The following is a 26,571-nucleotide window of genomic DNA, read 5'->3' as shown; positions in this document are numbered from 1 at the left end:
TATCACCTGGCCCCCACAACTTATTTTTTTTTCCTTCTTTCAAGACAGAGTCTCACTCTGTCACCCCTGCTGAAGTGCAGTGGCATCATCATAGCTCACTGCACCCTCAAACTCCTGGGCTCATGCGATCCTCCTGCCTCAGCCTCCTGAGTAGTAGGGACTACAGGTGTGTGCCACGACACCCAGCTAATTTTTCTATTTTTTGTAGAGACAGGGTCTTGCTCTTGCTAAGGTTGGTCTCAAACTCCTGACCTTAAGCAATTCTCCCACCTTGGCCTCCCAGAGTGCTAGGATGACAGGTGTGGCCACCACACCCATACTCCACTACCTTTCTGATCAATCTTCTTCCATTGTCTCCTCACTAACTCCACTCCAGTACAAAAATCAATATAATGCCTCAAATGCATTCAGCAGGCTTCTGTCCCAGGGCTCTTGCACTCGCTCTTTCCTCTTTGTGGGATGTTTTTCCCCAGATAACCCATGATTGGTTCATTCAGACCTCTCTTCAAATATCAGCTGCTTAGGCCTTTTCTGACCATCACATATAAAATACAGTGGTGCACCTGCCATTGCCTGCTTTATAGCACTTAGCACTTACTGCCTGTTTTCCTCTACTGGGATGTAAGCTCCAGTAGTGCAAGAGGTTTGTTTTGTTCTTGCTGAAGTCTCAAGATCTAGAATAGGGCCTGGCACATGGGAGACACTCAGTAAATATCTGTTTAATGACTGAATAGGTGGGTTAATGAAAGTGGCGGTTACTCCCAGTTCTGTCTGCAAAAATGCCCTGTTAACATTGAATTATGTACATGAGAGAGAAGAAAAAGGAGGGAAGAGGAAATGGGCATGTGTGTAGACAGAGGTCAGAAAATAGCCATTAATAAGTGAATAAGAAAGACAGGCGTGGGGGGCAAGTCAGGAAAATAACTGACATGAGGTACATCATTTGGATTTGTACGTCTATGAAATCCAAAAAAGGAACAAGTTTATGTGAAGGAAGAAAATTATGTACAACTAATTATACAAACTCAAAGAAAAAAAAGAACAGTTTACCCATGAGTTAAAAGGAACATACAAGCATGTTCCTTTTTTAACCACATTTTTAACCGTGGTTAAAAATATTAAAAGACCGAGAAAAGATACATTGACGTTCATGAAACTATGGTGGAAGGTTATTAGGACAGGCTTTCCGCATGGGATGGGTGTTCCGGGGCAGCGCGTGTGGGGTGGACAGGATCTCCTGGATCTTGTCCATGCAGAGCTGGTTTGCTGCTAGCCCTGCTTCGAACTCCCGGCGCTTCTCCTCCTCCTCTGCTTCTCGGGCCTGCTGCTGGTGGGCTATCTGCATCTCGAGTTGCTTCCTGTACTCCTGGGCTAACTCTTGGCGTCTAAAATATTAGAAATGTCAAAGCACAAAATTATAAAAAGCATTTGGATTTACTTAGAGCATTACAATTAGAATATAATTTGCGAAGCCAAATTAAAATTCCCATTAAAATCAGGGTGCATGGGGAAGAAATAGATTAAAAACTCAATAATGGGTTTCTTACACAATTATCATTAATATAATCCTAGAACAAACATTGATTTTAGAGAGGGGAGGCTTCCCTGCTCACAAGATCATGTGCTATGTGGAGGGAGTCCTGGGCCTGTCTCCATCTCCTCCTCCCTCTTCTCCGAGGAGAAGCTACTTATCTATTGGTAAAAGTGCAGAGAATCAGCAGCTGCTCGGTCAGCTTTTCCCTTTTTCTCCTGGAGGCTGGTCTGCCTGTTTCCTGCTCTGCTCTAGATCAAAAGGCCTGCAGTGGTCTGGCGCTGCTGGGACCCGGGGGGACAAGTTAGCCTCACTCTAACAAGCCGTTCGGTGTTAACTAAACAATCTCTTGTATATATAAGCCATATTTTTAATATAGAAGACAGATTTTTTGGATTCCTGGTGTAATTTTCTATTGTGATAAGAAACACATACATAACATTTACCATCTTGACCATGTTTAAGTGTACAGATCAGTAGTTAAGTGTATCCATATCGTTGTGAAAGAGATCTCCAGAACGTTCTCATCTTGCAAATGTGAAACTCTATACCCATTAAACACCAACTCCCCTCTTTCCTCCCCTGGTAACTACCATTTTACTTTGTGTTTCTATGAATTTGACTACTTTAGATATCTCAAAAAAGTAGAATCATACAGTATTTGTCTTTTTTGTGACTTACTTCATTTAGCATAATGTCCTCAAGGTTCATTTATATTGTAGCATGTGACAGGATTTCCTTCCTTTATAAGGCTGAATAAAATTCCACTGGACATATATACCAATTTTGTTTATCCATTCATTCGCTGACAGACGTGTGATACCTCTTGGGTACGGTAAATAGTGCTGCCATGAACATGGTGTGCAAATATCTCTTCGAGACCCTGCTTTCAATTTTTTGGATTTATATCAAGAAGTGGGATGGCTGGATCATGTGGTAGTTCTATTTTTAATTTTTCTGAGGAAACTCTATACTGTTTTCCATAAAGATTGTACCATTTTACAATATATAAGCCACATTTTTATTATCAGCTGTGGTATAGTAAGAATTATATTTGGTCTTTGTCCCTAGTTGCTGGCACAGAGCTCCTAAAACCCTTAGTATTTCCTGCGTGACAGGAGTATCTTTTGTTATTCACAAGAACACCTGAATTTATGCTCCTGAGATGACTCAGGATGAGTCTTCGCTTCGAGCCTCCTGTAGCCTCAGAAGGGGCCTGGTCACTAGAAAGTCAGAGTGATTAGAGAGCTGGAACTTTCAGCCCTACCCCTGACCTCTGGGAAGGGGAGGGTGGGCGCTGGAGATTGAACTCCATGAAAACTCTTCAACAGTGACATTCTGAGAGCTCCTGGGCGAGCGAGCACATCGAGGTGCTGGAAGGAGGGTGCACCCCAAGGGACACGGGAGCGCCCAAGCTTCTCTTCCATTGGGCTGCTCCTGAGTTGTATCCCTTATGATAAATGGGCAAACATAAGTAAAATGTGGTTCCGTGTTCTGGAAGCAGCTCTAGCAAACTATTGAACCTGAGGAGGAGGTGTTGGGACCCCCCAATTTGCAGCTGGTTGGTCAAAAGGTGGCCGGGACTTGCATCTGGTGTCTGAAGTGGGGGCAGTTTGTGGGATTAAGCCCTTAACCTGTGGGGTCTGCCCCAACTCCGGGTAGTTAGTATCAGAATTGAACTGAATTGCTGGATACAAGTTGATGTCTGGAGAATCAGACAATTATTTATTGGTGTCAGAAAATACCCTGTCAACCTTTATCAGAAATAAAGATAGTGGTCTGGATAGCCCTCTGTGGCAGATTCCATTTTCCAAAGATGGCCACAGTACTATCTCCTCGCCCAGTGCTCTTCGGCAATGTGAACCTCTACTCCCCTATCAAAACGTGGAGCTTGTTTCTCCATCCCCTTGAACCTGGACGAGCCCTGTGACTGCTTTTACAACCAATAGAACATGGCAGAAGTGATGCTATGCCAGTCCTAGGTGTGGCCCTTAACTGGCCTGGCAGCTTCCTCTACCTGTCTCCTGGAACACTTGCTATTGGAATTGTTCCTCTCAGAGCAAGCCACCAGGCTGTGAAAGGTCCAAACCACACGGAGAGCCCACATGTAGGTGTTCCTCCAGTGGGTAACTACAACTGCTAGTTGGTAACTGAGATCCCAGACTATAGTCAGCACATACTGCCAGCTATACGAATAGGTATCTTAGGTGTCTACCCCAGCCGAGCCTTCAGATGAATACAGCCTCAGTCATATGGTTCTGACTTCAACCACAGGAGATGCCTCAAACAAGAACCACCTAGCTGAGCCATGTCAACCCACAGGATCATAAGAGATAATCATAAATTGCTTTAAACCACAATTTTTTGGGTGTTTTATTATGCAGCAGTAGGTAACTGTAATATCTCACGCCCCTACTTTTTTCGTATCTCTCAGTTGATTCAGATGTTCTGCAGGGAAGAGAGGTGGTATTTATGGAGTCCTCTCAAATTTCCAACAATAGACTTTTCAAAAATAAGAAGGAAAGACCTCCAGAGCAGAGACAGTGGCAAAAAGTCAGGGGGAGGACAGATACTGTTGTTATTGTCCCCAGATTGACAATAGACTCGGGCACATTAACCATACTCTTTCTAGAAAGAAAAGAGCTTATTTCTATATACCAAGTGTGGGTGAGTCAGGGGACAGGATCAAGGAGGGTGACCAGTAATTAGAGGAGCCAGGTCTTCTTCCTCCACTACACTGGCCGCCTGAATTCAGTATCCTGGCCGTTCATGGGAACGGACTGCTGTGGTCTGAGAAAAGCTTCAAGGAGGCAGCTGCCTGCTTCCTCCCCCTGAGCCTGACTGTGCTGATCCCAGCACAGGGGCTTGTCAGAGGACAGTAGGGGTATTTCCCAAAGCACCCAGAGCATTTTAATTTTCTATCCCAGTGAGGCTGAAATAATCCTCCTGGAGACATTTGTGTGGAATCCTGTCCCTAACAAGACATTTCTGCTAATCTAGTTCATTTCAGGATTTACTTCATGGGGGATAAAAATCTTCTTGTTATTTCATTAGGATTTAGGATTGGTGCCTATTTTTTTTAATTGTTTCAAATTTACTTTATTTTTAAAGATGTTCATCTAGCTTAATACCTAATGCGTGTAATCAGAATGTACATAATGCCAATAGAATTTAACTTTACTAAGACTATTGATACCTATTTTGGTTTTCTTTAGACAGAGCCTTACTCTGTTGCCCCAGCTAGAATGCAGTGGCGCTACCATAGCTCACAGCAACCTCAAACTCCTGGGCTCAAGCAATCCTCCTGCCTCAGCCTCCCGAGCAGCTGGGACTACAGGCATGCACCACCATGCCCAGCTAATTTTTCTATTTTTTGTAGAGAAGAGGTCTCACTCTTACTCAGGCTGGTCTTGAATTCCTGATCTCAAAGTGATCCTCCCACCTCAGCTTCCCAGAGTGCTAGGATTACAGGCATGAGCCACTGCACCCAGCCAGTACCTATTTTTACATAAAATTTTGTAAACTGCTTTGAGCTTCTAGAAGGACAAGTGTATACTGATATAAAATAACATCAGTAATGCATGAATTTTGGCATGTTGTCCTTTCTCTATGTTGAAAAATTTGTTGTTAAAAAGCAAATGATAATAAAGCAAACAAAATCATACCTTGCAAAATTCTCCTTCTCTTCACAGTTAAGCTCTTTAAGACCTTTATTTATGCATTCCTGTTCCATAGCAAGTTCTTCCTGTTGTTTAGCTTTTCGTTGCACTAAGAAAGGTAAAAGTAATTATTTGTTACTTTTAAATATCTTTTTCAGACAAGACTGGCCAACATCTTTCTGGACACCAAAGCCATTTTGTCTTTAGAAAAATAGAGCTTAGAATCACTGGGCTGGATCCTAGATCAGTACGGTAGAGGTAGTTAACTCCACTGGGAAGTGAATAGGGCTCGTATGTACTGTCATCGCCACAGATTTTCTCTTAATCATTTTTCATTGAAAATCTATTTCATACCAGATTACCAATGTCAAAACACTTCTCACTTTTCTCTTCTTGAGGACAAACAATTCTATTGACATTCTCATTAATAAGAGAGTTTATTATAAGATAAATATTTTTAAAAGTATATAAAGCTCTTACAAGTTTCGGGCTTTTTGTTGTGTTATTGGTTTTTCGTTTGTTTTTTAAGAAACAGGTGTTGTCTCTCTATTGCCCCGGCTGGAGTGCAGCAGTACGATCATAGCTCACTGCAATGTTGAATGCCTAGGCTCTCTTATAAATAATAAAATTTTAAGCATCTCAGTAGAAGAAAAGACAAAGGAAACAAACAGAATTTACAAAAGAATAAATACAACTGGCCAATATACATCTGAAATGTACATATCTTTGGTCCCAAAATCTATTTCTTAACCAGAAATTTATCTTAACCAGATATGAGTCAAAAAACCTATATACAGTGATAGTAACCTGGAATGCTAAAATACCAGTAAAAAGATTAGAAACAATCTGAAGGTTCATTAGTTGTGTTTAGGTAAAATAAATTATGGTCCGTTTTAACAACAGATTCCTAGGCAGCCATTAAAAATCTTATAATTGATGAAAAATCACTTAGAAAAATGTTTTTGGTAAATGAAAAATACAGACTATAAAACAGTAGATAAAACATGATCCTAATTTGTGAGGGGAAAGTATATACATAGTAAAAATACTGGAAGGAAATATACAAAGTTGTAAATAGTAGCTATTCCTGAGTGGTGGAATTATGGTTGATTTTGCTTCCTTGTTTATAAATGGGCCCAAATACTTAAATTTTCCATGTTTTCTCAATATTTTCTACAACATTTACCATTGATGAATGCAAAAATCTTTTCAGCTTAATAAGTTTTCCTTTCATTTTCTAAAAATTCCATCTAATACTGGCTTAACAATTTTCTACTGCTATTATAATTCCTGGAGTGGAGAATTTCATCAATGGAACCAGGATGAGCTTTCCCTTGCAAAGACCGTTAGTGTGAATCTAACAGCACACGTGTCCATCTATTGCCTCTCTGGTCCATTGGGCTGGACATGGAAATGACAGAAATTTGGAGATGATAGTTTACCCTCTCAACACAAACTTCCCTCTGTGACTAAGCACTGCCTGAGACAGAAGGGACACAATGGTGTAGTGTTGTATGAGAGACATGTCATGGTTAAAAGATTAACAGTAGCCATAAGGTCCACTTAAACATCTCACAGGACTGCCAGCCACTATGTGTCATTTAGCAATTTAGCAATATGGTACAACCTGGTACAGGGATTCCCAGGAGACAAGGTCACCTGGGCACAGATGTAACTTTCAGAAACCTTAAAACAAAGGTTACCCTTACAAGAATAGTTTAAACCTCCTTTATGAAAGAAATACCCAGTAACTGACCCAGACTGAATATGGGTATAAAAAAGGGGAAGGATTCCCCAAATTTTGAGAATGGTTTCCAAAGACCCTCCTGGTCAGTCGGTCATTGGAGATGTGAGCAAGCCACAGTGAAGGCCCGGAAAGAGGATTTATTTTGAGACAGGGAACACAGAGGGCCTGCCAAGGAGTGAGACATTTGAGCTGGCCTTGAAGGATGTCTAGGATTTCTCAGGATCAAAAGCATCGTAATCTGAAAAAACTACATAAACAAAGGTATGGAGATACGGAGACACCTTTGGAAAGAAAAAGAGGGACTGGTAAAGGGAGGAGGGGGAGATGTGTGTCTGTGCCCCACCTTCTCACTCCTCTTTGTAATCGCCAAGGCACACAGTATTCAAACAACATACCATTAACCTTGAGCACATCTCCCTGGTGACTGCTCAGAATCTGCTGGGATATGCAACTCTTTATATATATCCAATTAGATAAGATTTGCAAAAGCAGGAACATTGCCTTCACCCTTTTTGCATCCTTCATAGTGTTTTACACATAATACCTACTTAGTAAATATTTTGGTTGCTACTTAAGTTGAATTAAGGGCAAACTATGAGATAGTTATAATTCAATTCCTTACACTTTTCTTGAACTTGGAGGTTTCTTGTACACATGACTTCATTCACAAGTTGTTGCCTTGCCTCCTTTTCAAGTCTCAGCTCCTTCTCCTTCTCAGCCAACTTCTTTTCCTTCTCTTCCTCTAATATTCTGTCCAATTCTTTCTCCTGAACTTTTTCTTCCTCATGTCTCTGTGCCAAATATTTATAATATATCTTCTGTTCTCTTATCATATCTTCCTGTGTGATAACATAAAAATTAATTCATATTATTAAAATTTTTAGGTGTGATAATGATATTAAGGATAAGTTTAAAATAAATCTTTCAAAGCTCCAATCCAAATCTCTTAGTGTCACATACTGAAACATTTACAGATGAAATATTATGTCTGGTGTTTACCTCAAAATACTCAGGAGTGGCGGGGCAAATGTGTGGGGTATAGATAAAACAAGATTGGCCATTAGTTGATGGCTGTTGAAGCTAGGTGATGGACATGTGGCACTCACTGTGCTATTCTTTGTATGTTTGAAATGTTTAATAACACATGTTTGGATCAGTTAATTCAAACACTTTTCCAAAGTGTTTCTCAAAGTAGTTGCCAAATAATTTTCAATGATACAGCTTTATTTTCATTTATTTTAATTTAGGTAGATGAAATCTTAGCCTAATAAACAAAATAAGCCATTCCTACTACTATAGTCACCTCTCTGACTGGTAGTCACCTTGTACTTTATAATAGCAATTCTCAATCTTAGCTACACTTTGGAATCACCTAGTGAACTTTAAAATGTGTTGAGGGCTGAGTTCCACCCCCAGAGATTCCTATTTAATGGATGGCTTTTAAGTTCCCCCAGGTGATTGTAATGTGCAGTTGAGAACTGCTGTTTCTCAAGGCAGGTAGTTGGCTAATGTCAAGCAGCAATGATAATCCAATAGCAATGAATTCATCTAACATTCAGGTTGTAGATGTTATTATTAATAAATACTGTTTCCTACTAAAAAGAACAACGAATCCCTGGGAAAATGACTTATTCCGAGACTGGGGCAGAAATTAGACAAGATGAACCCTCATACATTGCTGGTGGGAATGGTTCAGCCTCTTTGGAAAACAGTTTGGCATTTACTCAAAAGCTTAAACGCACAGTTAATCTTATGGCTCAGTAATTCTACTCCTAGGTATGTGCCCAAAAGAAATGCAACCATATGTCCACACAAAAATTTGTAAATAAATGTTAACAGTAGCATTATTTATAATAGACAATAAGTGGAAACAACCCAAATGTCCATCAACTGACATATGGATACACAAAACATGATACATCCATACAAGAGAATACTACTCAGCCATATAAAGGAATAAAATAGTGATACACGCTGTGACATGGAAAATCTTAAAAACATTATGCTAAGCGAAAGAAGCTAGTCAAAAGGTCACATAATATAGGATTCCATTCATATGAAAGTCCAGAATAAGGAAATCTAGAGACAGAAAGTAGATTAGTAGTTGCTTAGGATTGGGGGTGGGAGGTGAGGAAGAGAGAATAGTGGGATCATGAAAATGTTCTAAAATAGAATGTGATGATGGTTGCACATATCTGCGAATGTGTACTTTAAATGGGGGGAACTGTATGTTATGTCAATTGTATCTCAATGAAGTTGTTAAAAATAAATTAAGTAAAATGATTCAATTGTGAACAATAAATTCAATAGCAAAAAAAAAACAAGCAAATGAATTAGAAAATGGGCAAAAGACATGAGGAGATAGTTCAGTACATTGAAGAAGATATACAGATGGCAAATAAGCACATAAAAAGTTGTTCAATAGTATTAGCCATTAGGGAAATGCAAATTCAAACCACAACGAGATATCACTATATATCTCTCAGAGTGGCGAAAGTCAAAAATAGTAACAACACCAAATGCTGATGAAGATGTGGAAAAACCAGATTGCTCATGTATTGCCAGTGGGAACGTAAGATGGTACAGCTACTCTGAAAATAGGTTTTAAGGTTTTAAAAAAAACATGCAACTACCAATATGACATAGCAATTGCCCTTCTGGGCATTTATCTCATAGAAATGAGAATTTGTGTTCACACAAAAACCTATACCCAAATGTTTATAGAGCAGCTTTACTCATAACAGCCATAAACTGGAAACAACCCAAATGTCCTTAAAAACTCGAACGTCCTTCAACAGGTGAAGAGTTAAACAAACTGTGGCAAATCTACATCATGAATAATACTCAAGAATAGCAAGAAACAAACTATTGATAGATGCAACAGCTTGGATAAATCTCCAGAGAGTTACGCTAAATGAAAAACGTCAATCCCAAAACGTTACAAACTACATGATTCCATTAATAAAACACTGAAATAAAATTACAGAAATGAAGAACAGATTACTAGCTGCCAAGGGATAAGGAGTGGGTGGGGCAAGACAAAAGTAGGCGTGGCTAGAAAAGGGCAACATGAGAGTTCCTGGTGACGATGGATAGGTTCTGTATCTTGAGTGTATCAATCCCAATATCCTGACCATGACATTGTACTATAGTTTTGCGAGATACTACTATTGAGGGAAACTAAGTAAAAGGTACAAGGGATCGGTCTGTATTATTTCTTAAAACTGCATGTTAATCTATAATTATTTCAAAATAAAAAGTGTATTTAAAAAACAAAACACCTATAGGAAAAGCACAACCCCCTTAAAAGTTCAATACAAATTCCAAAGGTACCGCTAGCCAAATAAATACTGAATGCCTTTCCCTACTCTCTTTGCCTGACAAACTTTACAAATATTTTAAGGTCCAAGTCAAATGTCATTTTCTCAGTGATGTCTTCCCCAAATTCCAGGAGTTCTCAAACCTCTGTAAGCATCAGAATCACCTGGGGGGTGCTTGTTAAAACACAGATAGTGGTCCCTGCCAAGATTTTGATTTGGAGATTCTGATTCTGGAGCCTGTGAATTTCTATTTCTAGCACCCTGCCAGATGATGCCAATGCTGTTGGTTCATGGACCACACTTAGTGCAGCACTGTTATACTTCTGGCCATCTTCCACAAGACCAAGAATTCAACAAGGAATCCCATCCAACATACAGTAACGCACTAAATGAATGTCTTACTCTGTTTTGCTTCTTATTATCTGCCTCTTCCTGTAAGTCTTGAAGAGCCCTTTGCACGAGCTTCATGTTCAAGTCCTGTTCTTCTCTGTAGTCCTGCCGAATCTGCTGCATCTTCGCTTGTATGGATTTTTGCAAAACAGCCTTCATTTCCTGTTTTGCCTTCTCTTTCTTTAGTTTCTCCTGTTCATCCTCAAGTTTAACCCGTGCAATGTCATTTTCCTAAGGTGGAACAATAACAAAGATAATGTGTCAGTAAATTGGACAAAACAAGTAAGTTAATGCATTTGATTTCAGAGATGAGAATAAGGGATTTCTTGGAAATACACACACACACACACACCCCCCCACACACAGCCCTGGATTTAGAGAGGCTATGAGAAACAAACTTCCTTTTTCATTGCTGGATCAGACATACAGATTATCACACATACAGAGTGATTTCTGAAAATCACTCTGTATGTGTGATAATAAAGTAACAAATGGTTTACTTTATTAGTAACTATTTTTTACCTTAGTGGAGTTAAAAAAAATGCAGAAAAGGGCTGGGCGTGGTGTCTCACCCCTGTAATACAAGCACTCTGGAAGGCCAAGGCGGGTGGATCGTTTGAACTCAGGAGTTCGAGACCAGCCTGAGCAAGAGGGAGACCCCGTCTCTACTAAAAATAGAAAGAAATTATATGGACAGCTAAAAATATATATATAGAAAAAATTAGCCGGGCATGGTGGCACATGCTTGTAGTCCCAGCTACTCAGGAGGCTGAGGCAGGAGGATTGCTTGAGCCCAGGAGTTTGAGGTTGCTGTGAGCTGACACCAGGGCCCTCTAGCCCCGACAACAAAGTAAGACTCTGTTTCAAAAAAAAAAAAAAAAAAAAAAATGCGGAAAAGCATAAAGAGAAACCACCCTTAACATATTAACTGCCATGAGCGTTATTCAATTCACTTTGGTTTTGACCCTGGGGCTGCGTGAAGCATATATAAAATCTTTTTGTTGATTTTCTCATTGTTAGAATTATTAATATTGACAATTTAATTCTAAACACGTGGACTAAATGAATAGAAGCCAATGAATTCCGTTTTTCTATTTTTGTTTACCTTTAAATGACACTCGAAGTTTTTATTCTATTTTCGTAATAAAACACTGTGGCCCCAAGGAGAAGACTGATTTTGGGGGGTGTGGCAGTCCACGTGTTAATCCCAGGGCTCCTCACCCACCACCACTGTCAACTTTTTGGTGTGCTGGCCTTGCAGACTTGACTTCTACGTGCATCTGTACATCTAGATTTGCATACATTACTAAATAGCAATGGGAGTCCCAAAATGGCAATGTGCCCCGTGCCCCAGCCCGGGCCATCGGGCAGGCCGTACAGTAACGGGCCTGCAGACCGGCTCACACCCACGACGGTGACCACCGTACAACAAGCACTTCAGAAGGCCCACCACAAGGCGCGCCTCCTCTTCCTTCCGCAGCTGCGCCGCCTGCCTCTGCGCCCGGATGCCGGTGACCTGGGCGTTCAGCCCCAGGCGGGTGCTCTCCACCAGCTCTCGCCGTCTCCTCGCCTCCTCGGCTTCTCGATTTTCCTTGGCTAACCGGTCTTCCTCCCACAGCTTGGAGAACAGCTGCTTTTCCAACAGCTTTTGTCTCTTCAGCTCCTCGTTAAACGCCACCTGTGCCTTCCGCTCCTCACACACTTGCTTCTGACGGATGCAAAGCAATTCAACACGGAGCTCCTCGCAGCATTCCCTGAAAGAGGAATTTAGAAAAGGCAAAACCCAGCCTTCCGTGAGACGCCGCTCCATTGAGGATCGCGTCTGTAGACTCGCAGGCGGACTAAGGAAAGTCAAAGACCCGGATGTAGGCCCTCTGGGCAGAGGGAACAGGGGAGGGAGCCACAGGGCGGCCTGTGCCAGGCTGTCATAGCCAAAATACGGGCACTGCAATCAGGCAGAGCAGGCTTTGACCCCAGGTTTGCCATTTCCTGTATAACCTTGGATCAAAAACTCAACCTGTCCGAGCCTGTTTCCTCATCTGTAAAATAACTGCTTTTCAAGGTGTTGGTAAGGATCAGAGATAATGGATGTAAACGCTTGGTAGATGACAGGGGCTCAGTAACTGGCAACTACTACTGTAGAGCAGCGGTCCCCAACCTTTTTGGCACCAGGGGGCAGTTTCATAGAAGATAATTTTTCCATAGACGAGGGGGAGAGGAGGAGATGGTTTCAGGATGATTCAAGCGCATTACATTTGTTGTGTAGTCAAACCTCTCTGCTGGTGAAAATCTGTATTTGCAGCTGCTCCCCAGCACTAGCATCACCGCTCGGCCCCACCCCAGGTCATCAGGCATTAGATTCTCATAAGGAGTGTGCAACCTAGATCCCTCACATGCGCAGTTTACAGTAGGGTTCGTGCTCTTGTGAGAATCTGCCGCTGCTGCTGATCTGACTGGAGGCGGAGCTTATGCAGTGATGCTAGCGATGGGGAGCGGCGTAAACACAGATTAAGCTTCCCTCGCTCACTGGCCTGCTCACCTCCGGGTTCCTACCAGGCCACGCATGAACGGTACCAATCCGTGGCCTGAGAGTTGGGGACCACAGCTGTAGAGGAAACAGAAAAGAGATGGACACCTGCAATATTAGGATTTGGTTGGAAGAGATATTGCAAGGATATCCGAGGATAGGGGCCGCATATCATGGTGAAGCTTTTCCATTGCTCTGGACTTCCTGGCAGGGCACATGTACACTGAAGGGGTTCTTGCCAGAGTCGAGAAAACAGCCCTATTGTTGCTGTCCCACTACTCTTTCACCCCCAGGCTTATGCCACCATTCAAGAAAAATGCTCTTTTCATAAGTATGTAGACCCTATCCTTTCTTTCAGTCTTAGGAATTCAAATTTCTTCAAAAGTTCTTCATTGAGCCCATTTTTTAAGGGCTGTGATTCTCAACACTGTCTGCACTTTAGAATTACTTAGGGACATTTTCAAAATCCCAATCCCCCTTTCTTTCCTCTCTTCCTCCTATGCCAGACTAGTAAAATCAGAGTATCTTGGGGCAGGGCGGGGGGAGGGAGCTGGCAGTTGTATTTTTTAGAGCTCCCCAGAAGGTTCTGGCATACAGCCAAGTTTGAGAAGTTTTGATTAAAGGCAGTGTTTACAAACATCACGTCCTCCTGGTTTCTAAATCAAATGCAGCACAAGGAAGCTGAAGTTTGGAGAAGAGGCCCAATAAAGAACTTTTGAAGATATGTGAGTTGCTAAGACTGAAAAAAAGGATGAGGTCTAAACTCATTATTATACAGGTGGTCAATACTATACAAATTGACATTAACCAAATGTTGAGTACTGTTCATTTGATGAGGATTCATCTCATTTCCCTAGCTAAACTGGAATTTCTTTGAGGGCTGGGAATCAGAAGTATTCAATAGGCCCCAAAGCACCTATGCAGCTCCCAATAAATAATTTTTGGTTTAATTGATAAATAATCATGCTCATTAGCAACATATGATAACCAGCAGTTGTCTATATTCTGTGGAAGGCTCAACAAAGTAACAGAAGCTGAAATTGCTAGGGTACCAAAAAAAACCAAAGTCAAAAACAAAGAACACTTCAATATTGAAAAATGAATTTATCTCAAATTAATCAGCGAAATTCTATAAGAATTGGCCAAGATAAGTTATTGAAGTCCTTCTTAATCCTATGATTCATACTCTAGCAAAGTTATTCAATTAATGAAAATCTAAAGCCCAAGAATAACAAGTAGTGTATGACATTTTTTCTTCTAAAAAAGCCTCCTTTTTCTAATTACAAAATTAATACATGTTCATTATATAAAATCTAGAAAATACAGAAAAGTTTAAAGACACACACACACACACACAAAAAAAACCCTGAATCCCACTACCAAAACATAACCACTATTATCTTGGTAGTGTATTTCCTTCCAGTCTTGTGTGTGTATGTGCATTTTTACTAGAACTGGGGGCATTCTGTGTGTGTGTGTGTATCCTTGTATCTTGATTTTTCCACCTAACATACTAGGAAAAATATTTCTCATGAAATATTTTTAAAAATAATTCCTAACTTTAAATTTTTATTATAGTTTAATAAGCTGTATGATAAAAGCTGGAGCCTATACATATACCACAGTTTATTTAAACATTTTCCTATTTGATGAAAATATAGGTTACTTCTGAGTTTTATTTCAAATAATGATGCATTGAACATTATTAAATGTACCTCTTTCTGCTTATCTCTGATGATTTCCTTAAGGTAATTCCCTTCCTTAATATAAAATGAAAGAGTACAAATATTGTTAAGGCAGTTGAGGATGCATGCTGCCAAGGAAGGCTGAATGAACAGTGTATATGAAGGTGCCCATATCAAGTATGTCTTTAGATCAGTTGGTCTTCAAACTTTTTAAATTATGTATTCCTTTCAGTAAAAAAAATCTAAGCATCAATTGATTATTTATAGATTGTATGCAGTGATTACTATATTACTGTATCATATAAATTATTAAATGTATACAAAAATAAAAATTAAAAAGTGATAAGATAAAAAATAAACATTAAATATTTTCTTCCTATACCCTAATAATCCACCTATTCACTTGACTTTGGGAGCCCCTACTTTAGGGATGCTCACTTTTATCTATAGACAGACAGGATAGCTACCTTTTTTTAATGATAATGATCATTGATAAGAAGAAAACTTTACATTTGTGAGTGCTTTATAGTTTACAAGGTACTTTCATACATGGTATCTTGTTTGATCCCCACAAGCAGCAGGTATCATCCTCATTTTAGAGTTAAGGCAGTTGAGACTCAGGGAACCTAAGTGTCTTTCCAAGCCACACAGCCAATAGTAGGAATATTATTAGCAACAGTTATTGAGTACTCATTATCTGCCAGGCTCCATTCTAAGTACTTTTACCATGTATGAACTTTTATAATATTTGTAACAACCAATGTGGCAATGAACATGATGGCAAGTTCATTATTATTTTTATCCTTGGTTTACAGATGAGGAAATGTAAACAAAGAGCAGGTAAGCATCTTACCTAAGTTCCTGTATTTCATATGTGGTTGAACTGGGCCTGAAGACCTGGAAGTATGGCCCTGGCGTTTGGGTTACTTGGTGCTTCATTGTATCACCTCCGCCAGCAACTGACAGAGACAAGACTACTCACAGGGGTTCTGACCACACATCCTAGGGTATTCATTTAGCCAAAATACCCCAAAACAAAACCCCAAAATGTGTACTTTAATCTGGGGTATAATCACTAATTGTGTATAAAATAGGACATTGAGAAAGAGATTTCACAGTGTACCAAAAGCATGATCCATAAGAGAAGTATTGATAAACTGGACTTGATTAACATTAAAAACTTTTGCTCTTTGAAGGACCCTTTTACGAGGATAAAGTGATAAGCTACAGACTAGGAAAGAACCACATATCTGACAAAGGACTTGTATCTAGAATATAGAAAGAACTCTCGAAACTTAGCTGAAAATCAAATGATCTAATTAGAAAATGCGCAAAAGATATGAAGAGACATTTCACCAGAGAAGATGCACAGATGGCAAATAAGCACATGAAAAGTTGATCAAAATCACTAGCCATTAGGAAAATGCCAATTAAGCCCATGATGAGATATCATTACATGCCTATTAGAACAGCTAAAAAAAAAAATAGTGACAATATCAAAAGCTGACAAGGATGTGAGAAAACTGGATTTCTCATACACTGCTGGTGGAAATATAAAAAGGTTATACCAGAATGGGTACACTCTGGAAAACAGTTTAGCAGTTTCTTAAAAAAACTGAGCATATACATATGATCCAGCAATAGCGTATGACAACTCTCCTGAAGAAATGAAAACTTACGTTCACACAAAAACCTATACATAAATGTTCCCATCAGATTCTCTTATAATAGCGAAAAACTAGAAACCACCAAAATGTCCTTCAATAAGGGAACAGCTGAAACAAACCGAGGGATATCTGTACAACACAGTACTACTCAGCAATAAAAAGGACACACCAGTGACACCTGCAACAACGTGGATGGACCCCAAAGGCATTATGCTGCGTGAAAAAGCCTATCTTACAAGATCGCATATGGTGTGATTCTATTTATCTAACATTCTTCAAATGACAAAATTATGGAGCTGGAGAAGAGATTAGTGGTTGTCAGGGGTTAGGAATGATGGGGGAGGGTGGTGGGATAGTTCTGGACTTGATTGTGGCGGTGGTTACGCAGATCTCCACGTGGGACAAAACGGCACAGAACTACACACCCACGCACCACTGTCAATTCCTTATTTTAATATTGTATTATAGTTATGTAAGACGTAACCACCGGGGGAAACTAGGTGAAGGGTACATTCGGTACTATCTTTGCACTTTCTGTGAACATATAGTTATTTAAAATTTTTAAAAAACAAAAATAATCACCAGCTAGTTTTTCTATTCATTATTATTCATTTCATATTATCACTGAAAATAATTTTGCTGTGCAGAATGGAGATCACTAAAAATGATCCACTCCAGATATCAAAGAGTCCAGGAATGCCACTGAATATGCATGTGAGAAATGAATGCATATGCCCATCAAAAGACATGTACAAAAGTATTCATGGCAGCTTTATTCATAGGAATCCCAGACTGGAAATAACGGAAATGACTGTCACTGGGAGAATAAATATATTGTGGTGTATTTGTATCATACAACAGAATATAAAAATAAGTAGAAGAAAAAGAAGAATGAGAAGGAAAATTTTCATTTTGTTTTATACATGTGCTAAAGCCTCAATTATATTTTCAGTAATGGAGCCTAATATAGCATCGTTACTCAAAAGTGCGTTTGCTGCTCTGTATTGAAGATAAATGCTGCCGTGTTGCATTAAGACACTGAAAACAATTTGTTTTCAGATGAATTACATCACTGTAGGATATATTTGTTTCTTTAAAAATTCTAACAATTCATCTAACTATCAAAAACTCAGTTACACAAGTGAAATATGTAAAATATTGCCAAACTCATAAATATTTTAAAAGCACAACCACTTACGAACAATTCACTTTTCTTAATATATATTGAGATATTTACTAGGGAGTAGAAAATATACGAATGGTCCATTGAGAGTCACTTTGGTGGTGTCCCCCTTTGACCCTCACAGCACCTTCGTCCCCAGCAACCAGGGAGCGTGTCCAAATCCCACTGAGGACAGGGTACGAGCACATACTTTACACAGGCTGGAAACTCCAAGTGTCACCCTGTTTTGGTCACTACAGGCTTGAAAACACAGGCAAATTCCTATCTGTGGAACTCAGTTATCCATCTGCAAGCCAAAGAGAGTGGCAAGTCACGTCAGCCCTACACATTACTACTCTGCGTTTCTTCACTGTCCTCCTTCAGCAGCTCCCCAAGCCCTGAAACTTCCCATTCCACCCCGTTTTAGCAGTTTGAATTTACTCTCATAATTATAGCAGCTGCATCTGCAACTTGTATCTAGTACACATTGCAATAGCTCACTTCTCCTTCTGACCCCTAGGGTTTAGGGATGTCTCTTTTACTAATAGCAACTTCATGGCCAAAAGGGAGAGGAGATGGTGAAAGCTTTTCTCCGAACCATGACTTGACTCCCCAACATGCCTCATTTTGCGGCTTTCTCACATCTGTTCACCTTTGGGTTTTTGACCTACTCACATCTGGAATGCTGTGAAAGATGAACTCCTTCTGTATTCTACCAGATTTTAGCTCAGGGTTTAAATTGACTCTTGGACCATCTGTTCCCGAATCCAGTTTAACATGATACACACCCTGCCCCACTCATGCTTGGTGACCTGATAACCTAAGTGACACTACCACAGAGGCTGGCACAAAGTAGAGGCTCAAAAATATTTAATATTTATAGAATGAATGTTTTAAACACATTTAAAACATTTACCGCATCTAGGTAATATTTGAACTTAAAAATCCCTTCTGAAGATAAAAATCTTAACCGGTTACTCTAAAATTAAAAGACAGATGAAGTGGATGACTTGGGGCATTCCATGGGTCACATCATGTGATCATCACTGCACTGAAAGACATGAATGAATAAAAGGGGCAAAATAAACAAACTATCCTTAGAAATATAATAGTGATTCTTAATGTTCACTTTCTTAGAAGTCACCGAGGTACTGAAAATATAACTGAGGAATTACAATATAATGACATCATAAATTGCAAATATCTGATAGCTCTTGCTGTAAGAATAAGAGGGAGGAATATAAGATATTGAGACTTCATAGTATATCTTTGCTTTAGAGGTAAAGAATCTCTTAGTTTGTGAAATTAAAAGCATCTGCCAAGCTCTTGATTATGCAACACTGTAGATCATCTCAAAGGATCACCCTTGGGTAAACCTCCACATGGACCTTCCCTCTGTAAGTGCACAGTGTTGGGCTGAAATCAACGCATTGACTCAGGGTATCCTAAGATGGGAAAGCACAATGAAAAGGGTTACGGAGACAACCACAGGATCAGACTGAGTACAGTGAAAACCAGGAATTTGAAAACCGAGAGTCCCTGGGGGTCTGGGTCAGGAGTGGATCAGAAGTCCAGGTGATAAGATCTCATGGATCAGAATACCAGACAAGGAAACAGACAATAAAGAACAGGTAGCTAAGCACACATTCAGCACAGGTGGCAACTGCAGCAGTAGGGAGAGAGCCCAACTTTACCAAAGACTCCCTGGCATAAGGGCTTTAAAAGAACTCCCTGCCAACAGCAAGGCTTAGGTTAATACATACTATTCAACAACAAAATCTCACTTGGTACTTTCATTCTAACTGGGAAGCAAGCACAGAACATTAGACCACAGTTCTCAGACAAACTCTGTTATTATTCAATGATACGTAATATAATTGCCAAGACTTAAATGTACAACTACTGTGTATATCCTCATTAGGCTATAACTTACTCCAAATTAGCATTCCTAAATCTTCAATATGTCCACTTTGGATTCTGATTGTGTGTTTTTCTGATTCCATTACCTGAATTGCTGGTCTAGCTTTTCAGCCACATAATCCTGTCTCTCTTTTTCTTTCTTCTCTTTTAATAATCTAGTTTTCTCTCTCATTCTATCTTTTTTTTCCTCAATGGTTTCTTCTTTCAATTGCATTTCGGTAAAATATGCCTTTTCTTCTAATGCTAAAAGTTCACGTAGCCTGAAAGAAAAAGACCAAAAAAAAAAAAAATTAAAATTCTCATGCTACATGCACCATTTTATTGATTTTTATTTGTTATATTTGATTTCAGACTTACATGTCTAACAAATTTTGTAAGAAGGAAAAGATCATGGCAGTCCTCTATAAAATAAGACTAGTTACCACTTAAAGCAATAAAGAGACTAATCTGCACCATATTTTATTTGATCATATACAAATGTACACATATGAAATGTACACTTTCAACAAAAGAAGTAAAACAAACAGATATTAGTTAAGTAATGAAATATGAAACAATATATTCGTTTTCCATCTCTAAACATAGGTTATCACCAGCAAAAATATTAAATGATAGCAATTTGAATATAAATATCTCAGCCACAATCTTTATACGTGATTTTTGACTGGTCAATCTCAAATTTCAACTTTAGGAATGTTTCATAATCTGGGTCCCCAGGTGTGTAAGCCTTACTTATTTCGCCTTTCTTCAATATTAATAATAAACCCTTGCACAGCATCCTTGACTCTTGCTTGCACAAGGTTCGCCAAAAACTTGCGGTCATTGTGTTGGTCCCACTCAACTTTCAAGCGGTCCTGCTCATTTGACTTAATAGAGGCCAAAATAGCATGATACTTCTGATGAGTGCGTCGGATTCTTTCCAGTTGTTGCTCAGCCCCTTGGTCTTTGGGAGGCTTGGCTCTCTGAAAACAAAAGCTACTATCACTTATGACAAACCAAAAATCAATCACATATTTTCAGGTATGACCTCCACCAATATTCATACTAAATAAAATTGGGTATAAAAAAACTAATACATCCTACTATGACTGAAAACAGCTTAAGCACCTAAGGAGTAACTTGTTTGGTTCTCTGAGCCTATACCTAAGATGTTACCAAATCAGTCTCAAATATTTCAGAAGTGCCATTTAAGTAAGAGTTGATGGAATTATAAAGTTAAAAATGTGACCAGGACTCTAAAGATTATCTAGTCAAACTCAGAGACATTAAGTGATTTGCCTAAGGTTGCTTCAAATAGGGCAGACCTAGACAGAAAAGAATTAGAGGGCTTCTAATTCCTGACATTGATTTTGCCACCCATATTCCACACTGTTTCTAAGGTGTACATCATAGTTACCACCATCAAAATACTTTCAATGAAAAGTTTCTAAATATATAGGATATATACACACCCAGACAGACACATAAATACATTTTATATAGTTGTGACAATGAAAAGCCCTACTAAGGAAGAAGAATGAAACAAAAGAAGGGAGGGAGGGAGGAAAGAGGAAAAGGAAGGGGGAAAAAAAAAAGGAAAAATGCTGGTGGTATAACTTTATTCCTATTTCTGTGGTGCCCAGAAGTTTTAATGCAAGGACTGTGCTCCTGACACTTTAGGGTAACTTGGAATTTCTGTAAATGTATTATATGTATAGAAATGACCTCCAAAAAGTTGGAAATGCATGCACCATTTTGTATATATATTGATATACTTAATGAAATCACATAGACTATATCTCTTTCATTTCTATATTCCTACCATTGAGCATAATGCATAAACAGTCAGGTTCTCTACATGAACCAATGAATGAATGAATGAATGAATGAAACAGTGTTTCTGGATGGGCCTGATGTAATTTCTACACCTTCTGGAGCCACCAGGAAATCCATAGTCTTGAGCTTTGTATTTTTAGCAAGTTTGATCAGGTCATCCTTAGGTGGGTTGTGAGACACTCGGGTGCTCATTCGTAGAAACAAAAGTCTTAACTCACGAGGCAGAGAGAGAATATCAATCTGATAGCTTACGTGACAGAATATTACTGTCAGGGTTACCAGAACACTAGGGTTGGGAGTCAGTAATGAAGTCTCCTGGGAAAGAAAATCAACATTTGAAGGTAGCTTGATGAAAAGATTCAGGGCTCAGGATACACATGTAGGTACCAAGATAAGGCAGGCCCTGAGGTGGGGAGGAGACAAGATGATATTGGGGGTTATAGCATGTGAAGTAGTTAATCCATATAGGAATTATTTGGAGCCTAAAGCCAGATAATTAAACTACTGTTGTCTAATATTTTTGGCATTTTATGAATACAGATTCTGTGAATGAAGGAGAGCAGGGTCATGGCTGCATCTTGGGCAGGATACACAGCAGGAATTCAGGCTCCCAGGAGATACATGGGCTGAGAACAGGAACCAAGCACCAAGGTCACACAGAAACATTGTCTCCACTTGGCAGGACAGGAATCAGGCTCTGTACATGTTGGCTGAAGAGGAAAGTGGAGGTGAGGGGTGGTGAGAAACAGCATGAGCAGTAGCCAGGGGTCAGGAAGCCCTTTAAGGCTTGGGGCATCCTGTGCAGGATTCTTCCGTCTGGGAAGGACTCAGTCTCTGGATGAGTAAGGTTATGACCTGGAGTTCTCTAACAAGGTGGATGCCAAGCCAGGAACAGTCTTGGCATTGCTCAAAACCCACACCATTTAATAGAAATATAATGCAAAACAGATTATGTAATTTTCTATTTCCAAGTAGCTGCATTTTAAAAAGAAGAAACAGGGGAAATTAATTTTGATAATACATTTTATTTAACCAGTATATCCAAAATATTATCATTTCAACATGTGACTTTAGGCACATTTCAAGTGCTCAAATGCTATATGTGGCTAGTGGCTACTATACTGGACATCACAGCTCTAAACCATGCTAAAGGCAGGAGAACCCACTAACTACTTTGTGTCTTCAAGGTCACTAAAGGCTTTTGTTACTGTAGCATCTCAAATTATAGTTATTAGGATTGCAATTTACAATGCCTTACATCCTAGGATTGAGTCTGGCCTCTACCCATTACTGTACTGAGCGACTTACTTAATCTCTTTGAGTGTCAGTTTTCTCACCTGTCAAATGAACAAAATAAATGTTCACCTGTTGGGTTCGTGGGAGGCACTCATTAAATAGCTGCTTCTTTTACTGCCCTTAATACTGCCCTTCGGACATTACATATGCTATTGCTTTTTCTGAGGGAATTGTTTAGGGTCCAAGTCTCCTCTCTTGGTGGTTTTAATTCTTCCAACCCAACTCTGCTACCTCTAACATCTACACTTACTACACTCAGACACCTGAGAGGGAGCAGATGCACCAACTCTGACCTCTTCCTTTTCCTCTTAATTCTTCTATAGGTGCAAAGTGGTCAAAAGGCCTGCTTCTCTGGTTTGGTGGTGGTGTTTTTATTTTTTACTGTTCTTTATTGGTTCCCAGCACAAGTAACAGCACCCAAGAAATAGCCGAGCCCCTCAGCCCTTTGTTTGAATACAGAACCCAAAATAAAGCAGTTTCTTTCTTTCATGGAGTCTGTTTATAATTGTCACCTTGAACTCTACAGCCTATAGAAGACAGAAGTCTACTTCCCAGCTCCAGTTCCTACAGTACTTGGACTTAGAGAAACAGCAGGTCTATCGGTTGACTAAAACTTGCTGTGTGAACTGTGGAGCATAATAAAACTGTATTCTTGATTTTTTTCTGATCTTTTTTCCATAAACTGACATCACAGACAATATAGCACATCATTATCTGCTGTGTTAACCATAACGGTTTTATGCATGAGCAAGTTGTTTCTGCAATTAGGTTATAGGTTGAGCATCCCTTATCCAAAAATCTGAAATGCTCCAAAATCTGAAACTTTGTGAGTGACATGACAACACAAGGGGAAAATTCTACACCTGACCTCACGTGTCTGGATATAGTCAAAACGCAGGCACACAACACAGTTTATTCAGCATATCCAAGGGAAAAGTAAAATTACCATCAGGCTATGTGTATAAAGTGTGTATGTAACATAAATGAATTTTGTGTTTAGACTTGGATCCCCTCCCCAAAATATCTCATTATATATACGCAATATTCCAAAATCTGCAATCTGAGACCCTTCTGGTCTGAAGCATTTCTGATATGGGATACTTAACCTGTATAAGCTCACTGGAGGCAGGGGTCAGGCTTCAATGAAGGGTACACCTCCCAGGGTCATTGTATTCACCCCTGTATCTCCCACAGTGCTGTGCACACAGCAGGGGCTCAAGTGATAACTCTGCAATCACCTAATTGCACAGGGAAAGTTTTCCCACCTGCAGAAACTAGTCTGTAGAAACAAAGGAATCTAGGTGCATGGACCAATAATGACGGGAGTTCTCAGCAGGACCCATCAAATTCTGTAGGTAGCAGCATTCCCTTAGCCTAAATTTGAACTTTAAAAATCCCATCTTTAGATAAAAATCTACCACCTACTACCATCCCAGCCTTAGAGGCAACCACCCTGCATTTTTCCAGGCATGCAGCGTCACTGTCCAGCAATGGTTACTGGTTGAGTTGGCACAGGAAAGGCTCTATAACCACTCACAACTCACAGCCTAATTCCCCTTCCACAGATGATTTTCCTAGGAGCGAAAGGGGAGCCCCAAATCACACAGCTGAATCATGGCCAGCCCTGCCCCAGAGCTGTTTCTGGGCCCAGTGTCCTTACCATGACACACACTTCCCACTATAAGGAACAGATCTGCTTCGAGTGTCCCAGAGACTGAAAACCCCCAAGATCCCAGTGGTGATTCTCCAAATACAGATCCTAAATATTATAACTACGGGGGCGGGGGGCGGTTGGGCTCAGCCAAGCCCAGAGTGCGGGTAGAGAGAGCTGTAGGTCCACACCCCCCACCTCGCCACCACATCCTATGCTTACCACGATCACCACTTTGGGAGTGGGGCCCTTAACTTCCCGCTGTACGGCGCCAAACTTCTGGCTGTACATTTGCGAGTCCCCGCGGGATGGGGGCGGCGTTAGCCGCGCTTCCCCAACCGCAGCCACCTGCGGGACCCGCTTCCACGACGCAGAGGTCTGGTTGCCATGGTGCACCTCGCGGGGTGAGGGGCAGGTGGAGGTGGGTGGGCCGGGCGGAAGTCGGTCCCGTCGCCATGGGGGCCACAGACGCCTGCACTCGCGACTTCCTGCGGCAGCAGAGAAGCGGAGTCTGCGCGGTCCTTACCCCGCCCCTGGCCGATGCCCGCCGACCTAGCGCCCTTGCTCTAGGGTTCATCAGAATGGAAGAAAAAAACCTCTGCCCTGAAGAGAAGTCGAAAGTCTAATTATAATTCCAATTGACTTTGCTATTTATATCCTGTAATCGGTCTAAAAGCATGAGAAATGTTAGTGGACATTTTGTCGGAGGTCAAATTTTGTACCATCGCTAGGTTAATCTTAGCGATGACGGTAATCATCACAGGACCACCTTATTTGTGTAGTTCTTTAAAATTTGCAAGGTATTTTCACACATACAACCTTTGAGCCTCACAGATATCTTATAGGGTTGATGGAACAGCAGGTATTATTCTCATTTTACAGCTAAGACAGTTAAGGCTCAGGGAGCCTCAGCGCCTTGTCAAACCGCTCAACCAGTAATAATAAATTATTAATAAAATCTTCCTACTGCAATGGGTAGAAACTAGGGCTCAGACTCAGGATACCCTCGGATGGGAGCAGATCAAATGGGCTGGTGGGGCAGTGGCACGGCCTGGCTGCGCACAAGAAAGACCAAGAGTCTGAGTTGAGGGGTCACAGTGGACCAGGGTCAGGATGTGGATCAGAAGTCCAGGTTAATTGGTTCCCAAGAGTCAGGATTTCAGGCAGATCAGGGACCCTAGAACGGACCCGCAGCACAGGTGGAAACTAAACTTGCATTTCCAATCAAGAGCAAGATGGTAGTTAATACCTAAAAGCCAATTAAGAATGACACTTTGGTACTCCATTGCTAAAGTGGGGGCGACCATGGCACACAAAAAAATCAATACCTACGTCAGACACTGATGTATAATAACCAAAGTACAACTAATGTGTATGCCCTCTTAAGGACGCAATTTGCTGTAAATTAGCATTCCTTAATCATTTTGCAGTCCTCTCACTTCGGATTTTGTATGTGGTACGTTTCTAGGTTTGAATTCCATTTCCTGAATTGCTGGTTCAGCTTTTCAGCCACAAAATAATGTCTGTCTTCTCTCTTAACAATCTCTTTTAATAATTCTCATTTTGCCTTTTTTCCTTCCTATAATGATTCTTCTTTCAACTGCAGTTCAGTAAAATACTCATTTTCGTTTACTGCTAAGAGTTTACATAGCCTGAAACAAAAAAGAAAGAAATTAGGTGTCGTCTCAGTTCCCTGGACGGTCTCCAGTGTCGGTTCCTTGATCTTGAGTCTCACAGGCGCCTGGCCCGCGGGTTGGTCTGGGCGGAACCACCCCCACCCCAAACACAAAGCCTTGGGGGAGGACAGCAATGAGAACGCCCTCGGCCCGGAGCAGGGTTAGGGAAAAGCCGCTCGTCAGGTACTCCGAGATCGCGCAGCCCGGAGGGTCCCGTCGGGATGAGTTCTCGGAGGCGAAAACCGACCCGCCTGCCCCCAGACATGACAGCTCGTCATGCCGCGCCCTCACCCCAGGCAAGCTCCGTAATTTAACGCCGGTACGCTTTCGCGTGTTTTACCACCATTTGAAGAGAGGGGCAGTGGCCTTCCCTCTGGCCCAGCCTAGGTACTGGTGTTTGCGCCGGGCGCAGGCCACGCCCCAGGGCGGCCAGGCCAAGGGTGGGGAGTGTCTCCAGGGCCCGGTGGGCAGGCCGCGGCCGGGAACGGCGGGCTCTCGCCCCGGCGCCCCCTGGCGGCCCGTCCG

At 40.8% G+C, this 26,571-nt stretch overlaps 1 protein-coding gene across 1 annotated transcript; it reads right to left on the bottom strand.

Moving 5' to 3' along the window:
• Nucleotides 1-942: 942 nt before the first annotated feature.
• Nucleotides 943-24,790, bottom strand: CFAP53 (cilia and flagella associated protein 53). The gene is made up of 8 exons (XM_069468000.1): nt 24,593-24,790; nt 20,341-20,570; nt 19,695-19,868; nt 12,098-12,401; nt 10,660-10,878; nt 7,560-7,776; nt 5,197-5,299; nt 943-1,385 (listed from the first exon to the last, which is right to left on the bottom strand). Exons 1-8 carry the CDS (start codon nt 24,659-24,661, stop codon nt 1,157-1,159), a joined length of 1,545 nt encoding a protein of 514 aa, XP_069324101.1. The 5' UTR covers nt 24,662-24,790; the 3' UTR covers nt 943-1,156.
• Between the last annotated feature and the right edge of the window lie 1,781 nt (nt 24,791-26,571).

The sequence above is a fragment of the Eulemur rufifrons genome, chromosome 5 (genome assembly GCF_041146395.1).
Source record: "Eulemur rufifrons isolate Redbay chromosome 5, OSU_ERuf_1, whole genome shotgun sequence".
Classification (NCBI taxonomy): domain Eukaryota; kingdom Metazoa; phylum Chordata; class Mammalia; order Primates; family Lemuridae; genus Eulemur; species Eulemur rufifrons.
Note: the sequence above shows the minus strand (reverse complement) of the source record. Positions and strands in the feature narration are given on the sequence as shown.

Excerpts from the sequence above, each read along its gene's own strand:
- CFAP53 (XM_069468000.1), bottom strand. The coding sequence starts at position 24,661 with ATGTACAGCCAGAAGTTTGGCGCCGTACAGCGGGAAGTTAAGGGCCCC. Across the intron at positions 12,402-19,694 it reads AAGCTAGACCAGCAATTCAG|GGAATGCTGCGAGGAGCTCC; the intron begins GTAATGGAATCA and ends TTCCTCTTTCAG. Across the intron at positions 1,386-5,196 it reads GAGAAGGAGAATTTTGCAAG|ACGCCAAGAGTTAGCCCAGG; the intron begins GTATGATTTTGT and ends CTAATATTTTAG.